A 21,542-nucleotide genomic window follows, 5' to 3' on the forward strand; every position below is an offset into this window, starting at 1 on the left:
TCATGACCTGAGCTGAAGTCAAGAGTTGGACACTTAACCAGCTGAGCCATCCAAGTGCCCTTTAATGTTACCTTCTAACTGCATTTGCAATTTCCTTCCAAGAAAAAAGATATTACCTTGTTGAAGAAAGAAGTTTTGAGACACTAACACTTAATATTATTCATAGGGACAACTTTTAATTAATGAGTAATGTAATGCAGTTATTTTCTGAACTTTTTTGTGGAAACAGGCTAGATAGGAATGACAATACTATTAACTGAAATCCAGATTCAATAAAGGCATAGAATGTCTAAGGAAATGATTGAAAACTGTATCTCTGCTTTTCCTTTCGCTGTTGTGAACTATGTAACTTATACCAGTAGAAGATTTTTTTAAATTCCCAAATGGGGTGAAGTACTTAGAAAGTTATTAATACTGTTAAGTGTTCTAATCTTATTAGAGTCTCAAGCAATACCATGTTTAATAGAATAGCATAAAAATGAAGGACTCACTGAGAAATCATCTCCATTTCCTAGTTTAATGATGGAGAGTAAAGTATTGCACTTTATTATTCAACACAAAATAATGTAGCCAACAGTAACATACAGGTACACAATTTAATATTTATTATATGCATTTTATATACATTATTTTTCAACAGCTGTACGTTAGCTATGTGGTACAATCTTAAAAATTTGCTGATTCATAGTTTGTAAAACAAAAACCTTACAAAACTCATCAAAACTCGCAAACTGATCAGAAAAGTTTTTGGAAGACTAGAAAAAATACTTTATTGTCTTAATCATGCATTACACAAACAAAATCTTTAGTTACACCATAAAATTAAGCACATCTGAAAAAATAAAATGGGATAACTAGTCCAAACACAGATTTCTGTATCCTGATTCAACTATTTTTGTATCCTATTTGTAATGCAAATACAATTTTACCCCAAATATTTTTAAACAAGATAGTTTTGTTTGGAAACATGGTAAACCAAGATATGCATCTGGGGGAAATCACCTTGGTTTGTAACTTAAACTATAAAATATTCCATTTTTAGTCTATTTTAGACTATTCAAAGAGTTCCAAAATAGATATACAGGTTCCTTTAGCACATTAATAAAAGGATATAAAGACCAACAAAAAGTGAAATAAATAATAGGCTATTAGCAAGATGGATAATCCTTGATAAATAAACTTGTAAATACAGTAAGATGTACAAAATATCACATAGTGATAGGATGCCAAGATTAGTTCATTTTTTTTTTAAAGAGTTCATCTGGAGTACTAAACCCCACTGTTTCATTTTTAATACACTTAATAGTCCTTGGTTTATATGAAGACAATTATGTGATGATGAAGGTGATTTAGCATCTTTATGGAAGGACTTAGCTGAGCTGTATTAGGCAAAAGAAGGAAAAAGTGTGGTTACACGGCAGCGGGTCAGTGAGATCTCTGTGTTTTAGGGTTGTATAATGCAGAAAAACTTCAATACAATCTTGAGCACTGTTGTGACAGGCTAAATATATAAAAAGACTTATAAAAACTAGAATTTTATCCAAACATTTTGTGCAACTAATGCTAAAATATTTTAAGTTAAATTTTCTTTTTTTTTTTTTTTTAAAGCAAAATAAGTTTAAAAGGGAATCTGTGGCATTCAACTGATAAACAGAAAATCACTAAGAGATGAAAAAAAGCTACTCTTGGAGCTCACTTTCCCCCAACAAGAGCACCACATTCCTAACCCTAAGGCAGCACACAGAGTCCAAAATAAAAGTCTTTTTAAGATCAGACTCCACATTGGCTTAAAGATACCTAAAAAACAGACATACGCTCAGTTCATATCCAGTACAGGCCACAAATAATGGAGTCCTTTTTATTTGTCCCACGAAATACAGTAATTACAATTAAATTAATGAGCCTGACATTAAGATGTGATTTCCACCAATTTATGCCTGCCTCGAATAGCCTTCTCCAGGCAGATCACATGTAGTGTTATATCAGTAACCTTGTTGATGGCAGTGATGCAGACCCTCTTTCTGTCCAAGCAAATCTGTTGTTGACGATGTGATTTTTGCCGATTCACACAAATACTTTGGCAAGGGCATCAGCCCCTGCACTGGCAATATATGCTTTTGATGGATGGAAAGCAACATCATAAATTGATTCATCTAATTTCTTCCTATGTGCTGTTATTTCTTGTACACATGTCTTGCTATCCAAATTCCATAATCTAATAGAACAGTCATGGCCTGTAATAAAAGAATAAATAAAGTATGTTACTAGGTAATGATTCTTTTGTAAAGCTTGTGGCAGTATAGTAAGTTCAGACTTACTTCCAGACATCAAATAGATTCCATTAGGATCTACTGCTAGACTTGTAACAGCATCCAAATGAGCTACCATAGAATGGATCATTTTACCTAAATAAAACATAACACAGAAGATAAAGTTTTCACAAATAGTTACCAACTTGAGAGATCAGAAACCATAACACAGCATCAACATAAAATAGACAATCACTATAGCAATATATTTTTATTGTGGTAAAATACACATAACATAAAATTTACCATTTTAACCATTTGGGAAGGTACCATTCAGTGGCTTTTAGAGCATTCGCAATGATATGCAACCATCACCATTATCCAGTTCAGAACATTTTCATCACTGCAAAAGGAAACCCGTACCCATTAAGTAGTCACTCCCTATTTCTCCCCTTCCCCCAAGTCCCTGGTTACCACTAATCTACCTTTTCTATGATTTAGCCTATTCTCGATGCTTCATACAAATGAAATCATACACGTAACATGTGGCTTTTTGTGTGTGCCTTCTGTCATTTAAAGGTTTTCAAGGTTCACCCAGTATACAGGCATACCTAGTTTTACTGTGCTTCACAGATACTGCAGTGATTTTACAAAATGAAGATCTGTGGCAACCCTGTATTGAACAAATCTACTGGCGCCATTTTCAGTAACATTGTTCACTTTGTGTCTCTGTGTCAGTTTGGGAATTCTTGCAATACTGCATGCAAACGTTTTCATTATTAATATATCTGTTACGGTCATCTATGATTGGTGCTTACAACCTAGTGAAAGCTCAGCAATGGTTAGCAATTTTTTTGCAATAAAGTTTTCTTTCATTAAGGCAGGTACATTGGTTTTTTAGATATAATACTATTGCACACTTAAGAGATAACAGTAAGGTATAAACATGACTTTTATATGCACCGGGAAATGAAAAAATTCATTTGACTCACTCTACTGCAAAATGGGCTTTAATGCAGTTGTGTGAACCCACAATATCTGTGAGGTATGCCTGTAATAATTTTTTGAAGGAATTTTAATTCCAAGGCAGAACTTTCCCAGTTATTCCTAAAAAAGGCATCTGTGTGACAATCTGACAGTATCTGGTAGACAGTGAAAAACATAATGACTGTATGGTTGCATCCAAGGTTTAAGATCATGTAAACTGGAATTAAACTAAAAACAGGAAGAATCTCTCTCATTAAGAAATGTAAAGAGTATTTCATTTATGGGGTTCCTGATAAATAAATCACTATGGGATATATTCCTAACTAAAGATTCTACTGTTATCAAATTCATTTATCCTTTGAAATATTAATCATTTTGTACATTAGAAACAAGAAAGGGGAGAGAGGTGGGAGTATATCAGAGAAATTATTCTGGATTTCCCCAGATAGTAACAAAAACACTGTTCTGGAAAACGGAATTTAATGAGTATCTTCAATGAAGATTTGGAAGAAAACGGGATTCAATGGCAAGTTAAAATTTAAAAAAAAAGTTACGAGTACAAAGTTGTGTTGCATAAATACTTTGGGGGCAGGGGAATTAGCCTCCGCACTGGCAGTATATGCTTTTGGATAGACAGAAAGCAACATCATAAATTCATTTATCCAAGAAGAGAATAAAATAGCAAATACAGATACTTAAAAAAATTTCCTCCCCTTTCACTCAGCAATGAGTCTTTACTATTCAAATGCTTGAGCTGCTCCTAATGAGAGGCCTTCTCCAGAATTCTAGTTACAATCATTTGCCATGTTTCTGGTCCTCTGATGACATTCCACACTGGAATATGAAATATATCTACTTTTGTTATTTGCTACAGCTACTGGCCTGAATATAAAACCACAACATAATCAAACGTGCAAAAAGTTACTCTGAAAAACATAAAAAGTCCTATCACTTTCTGGCAATACTAAGCATGTCATCAGTTAAGTACAAAATTAAGTCTCTCATCATTTCAAATGACATCTGTTGGTTTTTCACTAATACTAACAGAATAATTTTAGGGATTCTTCTCTACTACAGAAAAATCATTCAACATACTATCTTTAATTGCTTAGTCCAACACAATTCATCTATCAGTTCTAGAATCCATTCCTCACAATATGCCTATAAAAAAACCAAGTATGAAATTGTTGGCTTCCAGAACAATAATCTCAAATAATTAGGGGTTAAGCAAGATTAGCTTCTCTGAAAAAGTCAAATCTTTGATGGTCACTCTTAACTCACAGATCTAGTGCTAACTTCTTTCCTGAGAATGATCCTGTATCTCCTAAATTTAACATGTCTTAAATACAAAGAATTCTTTCATCCAAACAGCAGAAATACCCATTTCTTTAAGGGTACTATAATCTTCCCAGTTTATCTCCTGTGCACTAAATTAACCCTCACTATGAAAACCTGAGTCAGTTTAGAGTCAACCCTTCCTCTCCCCAAATATGTGGAATGCAAAACCAATTTGAATGCTGGGCTTCCACTGATAACCACAGAAGTCACAAAACTTGACACCTCCCAAGAATTAGGATTCCTCCTTTCTCAACATATACTTAAAGCTTCTCACATTTAACCAATTTTACTTTTGCCTCATGCCTCTGCTACTACCTCTCTTCGCTGACCAAAATTAATTCTTTCCTTCTGTAACAGAGGCAAATAGAGGATACATGCAGTCACCTGTTCTCCCCTCCCTGGCACCTTAAGCCCTTGGACTTGGACAATCAATATCATGGGCCGCTAAGAAATGGGGACAAAAATAGGTATTAAAAAAACGTGGATTGCGGAAGCAAACTGAATAAGTGTGAATCCCAACCCTTTAATTTCTCTCTGCTGTGTAACAATGAACTAATTATATAACTTAAGACTTTTATTTCAAACCTAAAATGGAGACAATAATAATATATCTACTTTACAGTTAGTTATAAGAGGAACAAACATGTTTATATGTAAATCTAATAGAACAATGTCTCACTTGCAGTAAGCAATATAACACTAGGGTATAAATTCTAAGAGGACCAGACATTTTGTTTTGTTCACCAAGCAATGAAAACTATGCCAAGGATATGGCAGACACTCAATAAATTGTGAATGAATGAGTCCACAACAAATTCAGTATCTTCTGTTTCCAACTCCTCCATATTACTCACTTATACACCTTCTCCTAGACTCACTATCACTAACTAAATCTCTCAGGAACAGTATATGCAACACAAATTTATATCTCTACCAAATTTTAAAAATCATGAGCCCTTAATATTTCTCTAGAATAGTAGAAACTGAAATTATTTAAAGTCAAAGATCTACCAGATAATGCAATTTAAATAATCTTTCTAAACCAATTTTATAAACCCCTACTCAAATATTTTAAGTGGTTTTCACAGTGTATAGTATAAACAAAAATCCATCATTCTTAGCCTGGCTATGAAAAGTTCTCCTCCATTGATTGGGTTTCTCTTCTCCAAACTTACCTTTTTGGCGTTACCTATAAGAAACTTCTGTTCTAGCCCAAGTTTCTACCACCATGCTGACTCTACTCAAAATATGCCCTTATCTGGAATTTCTTACTACCTTCTTTCCTTAAAACAACAAGAAAAAAACCTTACCATTTCTTTAAGGCAAAGACCAAACTCTTACTACGAAAACTCCTTTATCTAGCATGGCTCATTTTACTGCATGTACGAGTGCACACGTGCGCGTGCATGTGTGCAAGCACACACATACATCCTATTTCCCCAAACAATGATAAGCTCCCAGAGAGCAGAAACCACACCTTACACAACATATAGCTAGTGTGCGTGGAATACAAAATGCTAAATATATTTTTGCTGTTAAAATCTAAGAACTTATTGAATCCATTCATAGTATCAATTTCTATAATGTTTGAGATTAAAAAATCAATTAAATATATTAGTCATTTGCCAGAATAATATTCTATTAGAAACTTAACTAACTGGCAACATCAGACCAGTTATGGAAATATTCTAGTTTGTCACATTTACTTTTTTTTATTTTTTTTAATGTTTTTATTTATTTTTAAGACAGAGAGAGAGAGCATGAGCAGGGGAGGGGCAGAGACCGAGGAAGACACAGAATCTGAAGCAGGCTCCAGGCTCTGAGCTGTCAGCACAGAGCCCGACGTGGGGCTCGAACTCACAGACTGTGAGATCATGACCTGAGCTGAAGTTGGACGCTTAACTGACTGAGCCACTCAGGCGCCCCACATTTATTTTTTATAAAGTTTTTTTAATGTTTTATTTATTTTTGTGAGAGAGAGAGAGCATAAATAGGGAAGGGGAAGAGAGAGAAGAGAATAGAGGATCTGAAGCAGGCTCCATGCTGACAGCAGAGAGCCCAATGTGGGGCTTGAAGCCACAAACCGCAAGATCATGACCTGAGCTGAAGTTGGATGCTTAATCGACTGAACCACCCAGGTGCCCTTAGTTTGTCACATTTAAATGAATTAACATTTTTCAGGGAAAAGTTTCTTTGGAAACAGTATATCTAAACACAATTTACAGTTTAACTCAATGTTGTTATGTATAGTGTTTACCTGTGTGTGAAGTGAGACAGGATTTAAATTTTTTTTTCACATTTATTTATTTTTGAGAGAGAGCAAGACAGAGTGTGAATGGGGGAGGGGCAGAGAGAGGGGGCATGGCGGGGGGCACAGAATCTGAAGCAGGCTCCAGGCTCTGAGCTGTCAGCACGGAGCCCGACACAGGGCTGGAACTCATGGACCATGAGATCATGACATGAGCTGAAAGTCGGACGCTTAACCGACTGAGCCACCCAGGTGTCCCTAAGTGAGACAGGATTTAAAAATAATTTTTTTCATTGTTTAGAGCCTATCGCTTTGTCTTTACATTACAGATAAGGTAACCAGACTAGTTAACAGAAAGAATAAATTGGTAGAATTTGTAAATGATCTGAAAAACTACAGGCTCCTTGTTATTAAATAAAATTTTAGTACTACGTTCTTGATTTCTGCCAATAAACTAGCTCTAGAGAATCACATTTTGCTGTTAATACACTACTAAAATTCCTGAACCTCCCCTTACAAATATAAATCCTCAATAGGTAATTAAAAAAAAAAATCTTTATAGGAGCACCTGGGTGGCTCAGTCTGTTAGGTGACTGACTTCGGCTCAGGTCATAATCTCACAGTTTGTGGGACTGAGCCCCATGTCAGGCTCTGTGCTGATAGCTCAGAGCCTGGAGCCTGCTTCAAATCCTGTGTATATCTCTCTCTCTGCCCCTCCTCTACTCATGTTCTGTCTCCCTTTCTCAAAAATAAACATTAAAAAAATTTTTTTAATCTTCTTATAAATACAGTAAAGGAAATTATCTCTGTGCTAGCAGCAGAGGTAGATCTTGAGGCTTCATAAATATGTTCAAAGAAATTGGGGCGCCTGGGTGGCGCAGTCGGTTAAGCGTCCGACTTCAGCCAGGTCACGATCTCGTGGTCGGTGAGTTCGAGCCCCGCGTCAGGCTCTGGGCTGATGGCTCGGAGCCTGGAGCCTGTTTCCGATTCTGCGTCTCCCTCTCTCTCTGCCCCTCCCCCGTTCATGCTCTGTCTCTCTCTGTCCCAAAAATAAATAAAAAACGTTGAAAAAAAATTAAAAAAAAATAAAAAATAAAAATGTTCAAAGAAATGATTTGAGAAGGTGTTAAACTGAGAACTTTCATATGAATATGAATCTTCTTTCCTGTGTAATATAGATTGTGAATATCCATTCTCTTCTCAACTTGTTCCACTGAGTTAAAAGGAACCTGTCCATTAGAGTGTTATTTTAACACAGGGATTTGTTGTTAGACTCTAAAGATTAATAATTATAACTATGTTCTCTATAAACTTCAAAGAGAATGTGTAGTTCTGATTTGCTGTCTTGCTTAATCTATTGCCCGGCAGTAGGGTTGCAATTAACATTTAAGTTTTTTTACTTGGAAATCCTTCAATACCCATTTTAACTTCTCAAAGAAGCTTCTCTAGCTGAGCACAAACAGTAACTTATGTGGTATTCTAATGACAGATGAAACAGGTCTATGGCCAAATTAAAATTTATTTTGACTTCTATATAATTGGTAAGTTTCCTTACAAGAAATGGAGGGAAAATGGCAATAAACCATTTCCACTATTTTATCATTTAAGCTGAGAAATAATTCTAACAGCATATTTGAAATGTCCAACACCAGAAAGAGACCTCTTCTGCTATACTAATGCCCAACAGAATATGAAGAAAAAAATTCAAATGGATGAGTTTATATTTAACATGACATGAAAAAATCGTTAATAGATAGGCAAGGTATTATATATGCCTAAGAACAGAACTTGACATGTAAGTAAAACAAAAATCTTAGTTAAAATGGTTTAACTTAGCAATCTTGAAGGCAAAAAGTCCATGTGTCTTACATAAAAGAACAGCCTTTTAAAAAAACAACAAAAACAAAAAAACAAACAAAAAAAAACACTAGCCTTTGTGCTCAGTGCACAGCCCAATATGGGGCTTGATCTCACCACTCTGAGATCAAGACCTGAGCTGAGATCAAGAATCAGACACTTGATGGACTGAGCCACCCAGGCACCCCCACCAAAATAGCATTTTTGATCATGTCAAATTTACAGTATTATTAATAAGACTAAAAAGAAAAAAAGACAATCTACTTACCCGTTTTATTATCAAAAAATTTGATGTGTCTATCTTCATGAGCAGTTATTGTAACAGGAAGTGTGGGATGACTTACTACTCTGTTAATGTGATTATTGGATTGTAAACCTGAAAAATAAAGGAAGATAATGCAGTAAAATTCAAACCTTCAATTAAAAACTGGATGATGGTTTTTTTATTCTTACCAAAAAATAAGAATCATTTAGAAATTAAAGCATTTGTATAAAATAAAAATATGAGAAAACCAGAGCCGTAGAGAGATAAAGTTTCTTTAAAAATACATGTTTAAGCTACCATGTCCTATAATATGGATAGTACTAACTCTGAGTTTAGGAAAAGTTAGAAGTACTTTAATGCAGATTGTCAGTACAGATGATTTAGAATCTTTTATTTGTTTGAAAGAGAGAGAGCAAGTGGGGGACAAACACAGGAAATCCCAAGCAAGCACCACGCTGTCAGCAGGGAGCCTGATGCAGGGCTTGATCCCATGAACCATGAGATCATGACCTGAGCTGAAATCAAGAGTTGGATGCTCAACCGACTGAGCTACTCAGGCACCCCTAAATGATTTAGAATCTTAAAAGACTCACGGTAATTATTACTTTAAATAAACAGCCCATAAATGAATTATAAACATTTAATGAAAAAATGTGTAAGTAATAATTAGATGTTTGCAAGGAACAATGCCCATCCTACCCACATTCACCAAAAACAAAAAAACAAAACAAAACAAAAAACACCACAAGAACAGGAATCAATGTTCTTAGGGATACCTTTCTTTGTAACCAAACTCTTAAAGTTTTTACTAAATTAGACAGAGAAGGATCAAAATTCAGAGGGGCGTGTGGGTGGTTCAGTTAGGTTAAACATTGGACTTGTGATTTTGACTCAGGTCATGATCTTACGGTTTGTGAGATCAAGCCCCATGTTGAGCTCTGTGCTGACAGCATGGAGCCTACTTGGGATTCTCTCTCATAATAAATAAATGTTAAAATAAAAACTAATGGGAAAATATCAACATTATTAGATTTAAACTAAATCAGTCATTCCACATATATATAAGAACTCTTAACTGAACTTAAGATACATTACCTAAGAGGGAGAAAGGGAATAGAGATGAAAAGACTTCTCTGAGCATAATGTGGAGATTTGACCATGAAAGCATTTAAATGGTTTAAATAATAATAAAGTGATTATTTTTTAAAGCACTCACAAAAAACACAAGTTAACTTAAAAGAATGTAACTGTAGGGGCACCTGGGTGGATCAGTCAGTTAAGTGTCCAACTTTGGCTTAGATCATGATCTCACGGTTCGTGGGTTCAAGCCCTGTATTGGGCTCTGTGCTGACAGCTTGGAGCCTGGAGCCTGCTTCAGATTCTGTACCTCCCTCTCTTTCCCCCTCCCCTGCTCGCACTCTCTCTCTCCCTCATAAATAAATAAACATTAAAAAAATTAAAAAAAAAAAAAAAGAATGTAACTGTATATCCAATTGGGGTATGAACACACAAAAAAAGAACCATTTCAAGTAACTTTAAAGCATAGTAATTAGCCTGTCTGTCCCTAGTGGAATATACCATGAATACAAAACTACTATTGGTAGTAGTACTGGTTTTATTATTCTGAGATGACTGTATTTGTACTGTGGAATAAATCAAACAACAGATTACAATGATTTTGCTGAGAACCAAGAGTTTAGCATGAATAAAATGAGGTAAGGGGCACCTGGGTGGCTTAGTTGGTTAGGTGTCCAAGTCTTGATTTCAGCTCAGATTATGATGTCATGGTTCATGAGACTGAGAGCAGCGTTGGGCTCTGTGCTATTAGTGCTTGGGATTCTCTCCCTCCCTCTCCCTCTGCCCCTCTCTCACTTGTATTCTCTCTCAAAACAAACTTTAAAAATAAATAAATAAGTAAATAAATAAATAAAATGAGGTAAAAAGCAATGACAGAAATCTAATAATCTTTTTTTTAATGAAATATTAATTCATTTTTAAGAGTGTGTGTGAGCAGGGTAGGGGCAGAGAGAGGAAGACAGAAGATTTGTAGCTCTGTTCACTGAAAAAGCCTAAAACAATGAGCAACTCAAGAGCTACAAAAGCCATGAGAACCAATCCAATAGCCTTGCACCTATATTGTGGTCTCTAAATGCCATTTTCCAATAAAAGAAACTATGACTCCTTAGAGAAATGGGTAATTTCAGTCTGAGGCACAAAATGAACAAGATGGACCTAAACATCTTGCTACATCAGAAAGTGAGAAAGCTATCAATGACTAGCAGAGTCAGGTCAAAATGACTCAAGAGCCAAAGTGAATAAGCTCCCACTGGCCAAAGATGAAATAATCTGAGGAGTGATAAAGATAACTTGCAGTAGATTAAAACACATCAGATAATTTATATCTGAGATCAGAGATTACGATGGTAATAAAAACAAACACCACCCGAAGAGATTCAATGGACACCTTTTTTTTTTTTAAAGTTTATTTATTTTGAGGGATAGAGAGCGCACAAGCAGAGGAGAGGCAGAGAGAATCCCAAGCAGATTCTGCACTGTCAGCACAGAGCCGTATGTGGGCTCGAATTTACGAACCACGAGATCATGACCTGGACTGAAATCAAGAGTTGGATGCTAAACCAACTGAGCCACCCAGGCACCCCTCAATGGTTACCTTTAGGTGATGCTAGGAAACCACTTCATTATTTTGAAAACTTCATTCATTATAAAGGTGGGGGGATCAACAACTGACCTTCCCCTTCACTTATAATCACTAACTCCAGGGTAACCAAATTACTGATAAGGGGTATTCCCTTTTATAGACAGATTCTAGCTAATAAGTGGAAAAGAAATGAAAGTATTAGAAAATCATTTTTCAAGAGAATTATGGACCTATGCAATAATCAAGATTGAAAACGTAAGAAAAATATAAACAACCAGACAATATTTACTTCCAATAAAAGTTCACACATTACTATGAAATAGTCTTGCCAAGAACCTTTAAAAACTTTAAAATGAAGACAAATAAAAACATTAAACCTGAGTTTGAATAAGCTTCTAGATCTATAAACTATTTACAGAAATGAAATGAAAAGAGAAAGCACCTTAAATGATACCACAAGGATGCAAACAGCAAAATTCACACTGTGGAGACTCTATAGGACAAACTATCCAATTTCTTCAATTAAAAAACCCAAAGGAAATAAAAGAGATGGACAGAGAATCTACAGATAGGAAGAAACCTGAGACTTATCAACCAATTACAATGCATAGGCCTTATCTGGATCCCTATTTAAATAAACTGAAAAACACATACCACTTTCTAAACATTCAGATGTAATTACTGGAGCTGGATAATGAATTCCTCAGGCTTATATTCTCTACTTTTATATGTATTTCCATTAAAAATTTTAGGGGCGCCTGGGTGGCTCAGTCGGTTAAGCTCAGGTCACGATCTCACGGTCCGTGAGTTCGAGCCCTGCGTCAGGCTCTGGGCTGATGGCTCAGAGCCTGGAGCCTGCTTCAGATTCTGTGTCTCCCTCTCTCTCTGCCCCTCCCCCATTCATGCTCTGTCTCTCTGTCTCAAAAATAAATAAACATTAAAAAAAAAATTTTTTTAATTTTTTTAAAAAATTATTTCCCTCGGGGCGCCTGGGTGGCTCAGTCGGTTAAGCATCTAACTCTTGATTCTAACTCTTGATTTTGACTCGGGTCACGATCTCACAGTTCATGAGCTCGAGCCCCACATCGGGCTCTATGATGATGGTGAGGAGCCTGCTTGGGATTCTCTCTGTATCCCCCTCTCTCTGTTCCTCCACTTGTGCTCTCTCTCTCAAAATAAATAAATAAACTTAAATAAACTAAACTAAACTAAAATAAAACAAATAAACTCCCCTTTTGCATTTGTGTTGCTCTACTCTCTGTCCCCTATACTCTCTAAGTTTTTAAGCATAATTTGAGAAAACAGCAGAAAACAATGTAAATGAGTACAACTACAACACATTAAAACTATTTTTTCATCATAAATTCAAACAGTCAAAATGTGAAAATTAAGATTATTGTTATTATTTAATAATCTTGTAAGGTTTCAAAGAAACTTATGGAAACTTACCAGAATCTATCTGTGAGGAAAGCATCACCAATGATTGTGATGTTTCTAAATCATAAATTACTGTACTACCAGTGTTGAAAGAGGTCACCATATGAGCTGGATCACAGCCTATAAAGTCAACTGATGTAGGGATTCCATGCTCTGAAAAGGATCCCCAAAGAGACACAAAGTAAAAACAATTTAGAAATCCCTGCTTTTCTCAAGTATTTTTGAAATAATGTTAATAATGAAAACGAGAGTGATTATATTAGGATAGTGAGATACAACAGGTAATTTTCCCTTAATTATTTTAAGTTGTTATAATATTCTGTTTAACATCATAAGAAAAACAGAGGGCTCAAAAGTTAAGAGGAGATATGTGCAGAAGTTAATTCTCTTATGCATTTTCTGCTAAGAAAGAAAAACAATCCAAGGTGAGTCTGCTGGCCGACTTGCCAACATTATTTTTTACCGTAAAATGATAAATTAGCATTCTCACATCACTGTTGTGGGAGAATACACCTGTTTGAGACCTATAAGCCTCATCATGTAGCTCATACAGATTGAATTTTTGGATCTGTGAACATAAAGCTTAGAGTCTGGAATCTGCCAATGCGTTACTATCCTGCCATGTCCAGAGCAGCAATTTCTCTCTTTATTGAAGTCAATGGGCCAGATTAATGCACAATTAGGTGAAATCCAGAGTCAAGCAATTAATTACCCAGATGAAGTAAGAAACAAATATCTAAATCAATTTTTACCTCAAAAGCTTGGGTAATTGAAAAATTAGTAGAACCACTAATGTATTGAAGAGACTTAACAAAATTAAGCATATATAATTCATCTAAAATCCAACATAGTTTTAAAGGTCTGATTTTTAAAAATAACTTTAAAGTGACTCAAATATGAGTAATACTAAAACATAAACATATGTACATAAATAAATGTTATCGCAAAGCAAATTGCCTAAAGCTTTATTGACAGGAAAATATTTGAAACTGTACAAGTAACTAACTCAGTTTGTACTTCCCACTTAAGGTTACTATTTCAATGATTATTAGACTTCTCAACCAATGTGCTCATAACATGGTATCAGCTATGCTTAAGACTGGGATCCCTTTAGTCTTTGTGGGCAGCCACCTGGAATTGGTGGAGGGTTTCAAGTTGTTCATATAAGTGGCCTCATTTGTCTACTGCACTATTACAAACAGTTTTATTTTTTAAATAGGATACGTCCTGAAAAGGTCAAAAGGCACCAAGCTATAGGATGTACTTGTAAAGCACCTTTCTTGTTTATAAGAAATGACTGGGAGTAAAAAGAGTATCACAAGCTTTATAAAATTCTTTCAATACATCTCTTGGAGTAGCAAAGAAATAGTAAATCAATTGCTTTGTTGTTTGTATCTTCCAAATTATTAAAAAGGTAACTTTTTTATAGGGCCAAATATACTCACCCTTGTCTCCATTGTAAGTGCAAATACATGGCAATTTTTCTTGTGGATTCCATAACCTAATAGTGCCATCTGCTGAACAAGACAGCAATTGATTTTTTATGCCACTATAAGCAAGACCCCAGACAGCATCTGTATGTGCAACTAAAGTGCCAGCTAGAACATTTGGCTCTGGGAAGAAACAACAAACAAACAAAAATTAGCTTAAAACAGTTGGAAAGAAATGTTTTGGATAAAGATAACTTACCATATAATTATGTATAAAAGACTACATATGATGGCCCTAAGAAGATAACCAAAGTGTACACAATGGTCATCACTAAGTTGTGGAATTATGTATGGGTTATTTTTATCTCCCCCACAATACTCTCCTGTATTTTTGCAATTTTCTATGCTTTTATTTTGTCTTGAGTTTAATTTTATTTAATTTTAAGTTTTTATTTAAATTCTACTTAGTTAATATACGGTGTAATATTAGTTTCAGGAGCAGAACAAGGGCCCTCCTTAATGCCTACCTGCCCTCCATCAACCCTATTTGTTCTCTACAGTTAAGAGTCTTATTTTCAGATTTGCTTTCCTTTCTCCCCCCCCCCCCTTCCCCTATGTTCATCTGTTTTGTTTCTTAAATTCCACATGGTGAAATCATACGGTATTTATCTTTCTGACTTATTTTGCTTAGCATAATATACTCTAGCTTATGAAGAACATACACTTTTTAACAAACAGCTTTAATGAGATATAATTCCCATACCATATAATTCACCAATTTAAAGTGTACAATTCAGTGGTTTTTAGTATCTTCACAGTTATTCAATCATCAGCACCTCAATTTTAGGACACTTTCATCACTCATTAGCCACGCCTTCCCCATCCCAATTCTCCCTGCTTTTCCACAGCCCTATGTAACCACTAATCTACTTTGTTTCTAGAAGTTTGTTTATTATGGACATTTCATACAAACAGCCTTTTGTGACTGACTTCTTACACTTAGCATAATGTTCCCAAGGTTCATTCATTCTGTAGCATGTCAGTACTTTCTTTTTAATGCTGAGTAATATCCATGGTATGGACATACTACATTTTATCATCATTTGATGGACATGGTAGCTGAAAATAACACTGTACACAATCTGTCCTACAATCCTGTATCTCTAGTAAACTTCCACTTTCCACGGCTATTTAAAAAAAATTTTTTTTAATGTTTATTTTGAGAGAGAGAGAGAGAGAGAGAGTGAGAGCGCAAACAGGGGAGACATTTCCTGTCTGCAGACATCCTAAGCAGGCTGCGCACTGTCAGCACAGAGCTGGATGAGGGGCTCAAACCCATGAACCATGAGATCATGACCTGAGCCAAACCCAAAAGTCAGACGCTTAACTGACTGAGCCACTCAGGAACCCCTCCACAGCTATTTCTTATTATCTCCAGAATTCTCATAGTTCCCAACCCCCCTTCCTCATGAATGATTACTTCACTGAGAAAATAGAACACTGAAGAACCTCTCCCCCATCTTTCCACCACCCAATCTACTAGTGTCTAAAGCCATCTTCTCCTTGCTTCCATATAGGAAGTAAGGAATTTTCCTTTTTTTAAAAAAATGTTTATTTTTGAAAGAGAAAGAGAGAAGGGAGGGGGAAGAGAGAGAGGGTGACAGAGGATCCAAAGTGGGCTCTCTGCTGTCAGCGCACTCAGGAATTGTGAGATTATGACCTAAACTGAAGTTGGATTGAGCCACCCAGGCACCCCAGGAATTGTTCTCCTTCTTATCAAAGGCTAATTCTATCACGTATATTCTGGATTCCATTCAACTCACTAAGTTGCTTTCATGATGACAGTTTCCCTACTATACAGTAATTCTCCTTCTCCTTGGGATCATTACCACAGCAAACAAATATGCTCCAGAATCTCCTGACTTAAAAAAAACCTTAACCTTACATCACCATTCCAAGAGACCTACAGAAAGGCATATTAAATAATTATTCTTTTTATCTCTCATTCACTCTCTCAATCAGTCTAATCTGGTTTCTGATACCATCACTACACCAAAACAATCCTTGCTAAAATCACCAGTGATGAATTCTCTTCTAGCAAGTTTAAAAAATTTTTCTGTCTTTGAAGATTTCTTTGTTATTCTCATCACACTGCTTTTCATTCAGAGTGTGCCCAGAAAAGTTGCCCAGAGGTCCCTTTACCTTCTGGTCTTAATCCCAGTATCCAACCTCCAGCCAGCTAAAACCTGGGTGACCTATTTGACACTTATAAAAAGGAACCTTTCTATCCTCTTAATATTATACTTCTCAGCAACATTTCAAAGTGCAGAATGTTTCCTTCTTCTCAAAATGGCTTTTTCTTTTGGTATGCTTCCAAGATCCCATTGTCCTGCACCTCTTCCTTCCTCAGTTTCCTTTGTTGGTTCTCTTGCTCTAGTCACTCTCCCAATGTCAGAGTTGCTCAGGACTTTGCCTTCTCTTCATGCCCTACACAACATGCTCTCCCTGTATTATACAATCCATTCTCATATCTTGATATTAATTACTTGATATGCCATTTCTTAACATACCTAAAAACCGAACTCACCATCTTTAATCTTCTTACAACTGTTCCGCCCCCATTTCAATATGTTACCATTATATACTCAATTGCTCATGTCAAAAAATACAGAGTGGTGGTAAAAATGTTCTGAATTAGATAGTAGTAATGGCTGCATAACCCTGTGAATATAGTAAAAACCACTGAACTGTATACTTAACAAGGGTGAATTTTATCATATGTGAATGTCAATAAAGCTGTTTTAAAAAGTAACAAAATCAAGAATCACTTATCCATCAATTTCTCTACTCAATCCAATTTTTCAGTAGATTCTGCTTATTCTATACCTTACCTCCCCAATATATCATAAATTCATTTTTCACCAACTGCTTTGCTACCAACTGGTTTATCACCACTATGATCTTAGAAACATCATCTCTCACCTACTCTACTAGAGCACTACATCAGAACTTTACATTAGTATTCTTTTCTACACTTCTCCCACCCCTAAGCTATTCTCCTTGGCTTAAATGTCACTATTTTGGACTACATCTCAAGATTCTGTCACTCTTTCATAGTACTGTATCCTCATACCACTTACCATAATTTTTAACCACAGACTCCACCCCCTTATTTATTTATTTATTTATTTATTTATTTATTTATTTAATGTCTGTCTTTTCCATTGCACTGATTATTATTTCTTGATGTAGTACTTAACACTCTACTTGGCAAATTAAGGCACCAAGTGTATATTAAATAAAAAGACCAAGGAGCTCTTGAATTCTTTTTGAATGAACCAAACATTAAGTAGACCATTGTTTATTTAGCCATTCTCAAACTAATAAATATTCATTTAATTTTATTTTTTTTGTAATTGCAAACACTGCCCTTATAAATATATTTGAATAATATACAGGTATTTCTGTGGGACATATTCTAAAGTGACATTTATGAATAAAAGGTTTTTTTTTAATTAAGAAATTTTTTGTCTTCTAAAAAATTGTCCTGATTTACACGACGGTGCCTATTAGTTTCTATTGTCTTCTGCCAATAGTTTTGAACTACATAAACTATTTTTTAATAGATTAAAATAGTTTAATATATTATTCTTTTTATTAAATTTTATTCTCTTCCTTTTTGTTAGCTAGTACTAAAATTGACGTTTTAAATAACATAGTTTTTTATTTTCGGACACAATAAAGTACCAACTCACAGGCTTAAATATTCCGTGGCACAATATTTCTTAATTTTTCTCTTTAACAAAGTAAATTAAATGAAAGCTAAAAGAGGAGACCGATACATGTTTCAACAACCTTATAATAATATTTTGTCAGCTCCATTCACTTAAAAAATGTTTTAAGTCTTTTACTTACCATATGTATCATATGGATCCACGTTAGGGCTAGGCATATTCCACCACTGGATGGTTGCATCTATACCACCACTAAAACACTGTTCTCCATTAGAACTAATAGCTAGTGACAGAACAGGACCACTATTATAGGAAAAGAAGGAAAAAATTACTTATGAAGCCTAAGAAGAAACTCAAATCCATACTCCCCCAACCTCTAAATTTACATGATATCTAAAAACTGTTTAAAATAAACATGTAAATTTGAATAGTACTGATTATATTCTCACTAATACAATTATTAATCAAAATATTACTCAACTAATATATTTTCTAATAAAAAGCAAACATTATGAGAAAATTACAAGGTTTGAAGATTGATAAAAAATAGTGAACAATAACTATGACTGTTAATTTAAATACAAATTCAATAAAACTTACATGTGGGCCCTAAATGTGTAGATAGGCTCTACATCTAAAGAGGCACTCCTAAAAGAGGAGAACACAAGGGTGGGGGAGGAGAAGGTAATTAAATAACTTCAAATCACTGGCTGACATTCAGGAATCATTAGGTAAGATCAAATGAATGCATAAATAGGATGACAAAGAAGAAGAATTGCTTATAATTATTAGCAAATTTGGAAGAAAAAAAAAAAAAGACAGGCTAATATGAAAATACTTGCTTTTTGGCAGGAACTGTTTTTTGCAAGTTCCAAAGTTTCAGAGTATGGTCCTCAGAGGCAGTAACCAGCACAGGTTCTACAGGATGAAAAGCTAATGCCCGTACTCCATCGAAATGGCTACGTAGTGTATACTTGGGATTCCATGTCTTTCGAAAGGCATCTTTATTGGCAGGCAACTACAAAGAAAGAGTCCAATATTAAGTGGTAAAAGTAGTAAATTGATAGGCATGTGGAGTTTCGTGTGTTTTGGCGTGTTTAAAATATACATATTAAACTGCTTTGATAAAATGTCCAGTGGAAATTTAATGTACCCTAAAAACTTGATAACCAATCTTTATCATTTAACAAATGATACTAAGAAGAATAACTTCAATTAGCTTTCAAATACCTACATCAAATGAAGAGTTTCTTAATCTGTTTTACCTAATCATCAGGCTAAACCCAAAGGTCCTATTAAATGTGAGATGAGAACAAAAAAATAACCATGCTGCAATGTTTTACATGGAAACAATAAAAATTATATAAATTACTACCAAAAATCCAAGAGAACAGTATTAAATACAGTTGTCATTTGGAAAATTAGCATGTGAAATTTTTAAAGGCAGCAGATTAAGATACTTTCCAAAAGTCTGAACTAAAGACACTTAAAGAATATTGTCATCTTATCTTTATTATCATTGTTGATATTGGTACGAGGTTAATCTTTTTACCTTCATTTCTCCATCTGTAAAGATAGGCTGTGAAACCACTTCTAAAGTAGTCAAAAGTTTAATAGAATTTAGTTGCTTATATACTTTGAAAATATAAATGAGAATAATAATCCAGCCCACCAAGGCTGATGTCTCTAAAAGCATGCTAATATAGGTAAAACATAAGTATAACATGTAGAAAAAAGGAGTTTGTTATAAAAGGGAAAAATTTAATTTGCTGAAAAACTGCAAATTCATTCATACAAAATCTAAACAAGTATAGTTAACTCTCAATTGAGTGTTTATTGTCTATAAAAAATTTAGTTCAAGACTAGTTTCACCTCTAAACACTATCCTTCCCATCCAATCTCCATCCTTTCCCCATCCCTCAAATGAAGGACTAAGTAAGTGTTCAGGAAATGGCAAGCTAACTTTAACATTATCCTTAAAAAAATAAAAGTTTAAAAATAAAACATAATTTTTAAGAAGTATCCTGAAGGCAAGTGATTCAGGTTACCTATTTTTCTCTTGTTAACACCATAATATGGCTTAATTTGAGTAGATAATTGAGAGTTGACTACTCAAGATAGATACTTATCAACCAATATTATAAGGTAATCAATCACCCCAAACTTCTAGCTAATCCACCACAATACCTAAGAAAAATTTAAACACCACAAGGCAAGTAGTTACAAAAGAAAAACTACGTCACTTCAAATCAACATACTGACACACTTAAACTTATCTTTTCCATGCACCTTGACATTAATTCTGTTTTATAAGTGTTTCCAAAAAAAATAAGGAGCCTTCTATTAAATCATTAAAAAATTAAAAATAAAACTGCACTTACATCATAACTATAGTCTGCATCATTTGTTACCGTCAAGTCTGCAAGGTCTCCAAGGCCCAGTACACTTAACAAAACATCATCAGAACCCATAATAAATGACTTGCCTCCTCCAGATGGAAACGTTATTGGTTCAGCTATAAAGAACAAAACCGCTTCTTAAATGCTGAAAAATCATACAGTACAAGACAATATTGTGGGGGAAATGTAAGCACTTAACAGTTACAATATTAATATAATTAATTTTTATTTTCCCACTTCCCTCCTATTTCTTCCACTCAAAAAATCCTATTACTGAGTAGTAATAAACAAATGTTTATTTGCATATTTATAAACTGCAACATAATCTTCCACAAATCAAATATGCACTAGATATATTATTCCAGGATGGGACGTGGGGGCACAAAGGCTTTGTCTATTTAAATCACTTTTCACTTTTGTACAATTATAACTATACTATTTTTTAAACATTACAGCTTGTTAAGTCCTTTTGCTTTGGATCATATTTGCTTAGAAGTGCTAGGTATTCTAGTCCCTGATAAAAATTAATGTAAGCATTCAAATGTAAATGGTTTCTAGTCTGCAATCGAGTTTGTAAGTTTATCGAAATGAAGCCTTACATTGCTCAGATTACTCCAGGAACAGCAATGTTCTAGGAAAAGGGCAGTTCTACAACCAACAATGTCAGCTTCCTTTCCATAAAAGGTTAATCCATGTGATGTTCAGAATGCCTTCCAGTTTTCAAGCTTTGACTATAATTTTTTATTTTAACTTTCCTTTTATTTACCATACTTCTAAAACAACTACTCTATATTAACTAACTATAGAACTTTAAATTTGTTACTTTGATCAATTAAAATCAAACTGCCATAATCAGAATAACTATACTATTTTATAAATATTTTGCTCCAACAGTTACAGTATAAGCAATAATTCTCATTATTTCATACATGCTTTGAA

At 34.6% G+C, this 21,542-nt stretch overlaps 1 protein-coding gene across 3 annotated transcripts in view; it reads right to left on the reverse strand.

Annotated features, from left to right (window-relative positions):
* Nucleotides 1–498: 498 nt before the first annotated feature.
* The window catches only part of STRN3 (striatin 3), a 107,172-nt gene continuing 86,128 nt past the window's right edge, over nt 499–21,542 (reverse strand). For 2 of the 3 annotated variants that reach the window (XM_047862929.1, XM_047862930.1), the window contains 9 exons: nt 20,586–20,719; nt 19,047–19,222; nt 18,805–18,852; nt 18,386–18,507; nt 14,486–14,653; nt 13,053–13,193; nt 8,948–9,055; nt 2,319–2,405; nt 583–2,234 (listed from right to left, as the gene is read on the reverse strand). In XM_047862929.1, the coding sequence (XP_047718885.1) occupies nt 2,065–2,234; nt 2,319–2,405; nt 8,948–9,055; nt 13,053–13,193; nt 14,486–14,653; nt 18,386–18,507; nt 18,805–18,852; nt 19,047–19,222; nt 20,586–20,719 (1,154 nt within the window). In that variant the 3' untranslated portion in view covers nt 583–2,064. Of the gene's footprint in view, nt 2,235–2,318; nt 2,406–8,947; nt 9,056–13,052; nt 13,194–14,485; nt 14,654–18,385; nt 18,508–18,804; nt 18,853–19,046; nt 19,223–20,585; nt 20,720–21,542 lie in introns of all 3 variants that reach the window. The other variant, XM_047862931.1, reaches the window with a different exon arrangement.

The sequence above is a fragment of the Prionailurus viverrinus genome, chromosome B3 (genome assembly GCF_022837055.1).
Source record: "Prionailurus viverrinus isolate Anna chromosome B3, UM_Priviv_1.0, whole genome shotgun sequence".
In the NCBI taxonomy this organism is placed as follows: domain Eukaryota; kingdom Metazoa; phylum Chordata; class Mammalia; order Carnivora; family Felidae; genus Prionailurus; species Prionailurus viverrinus.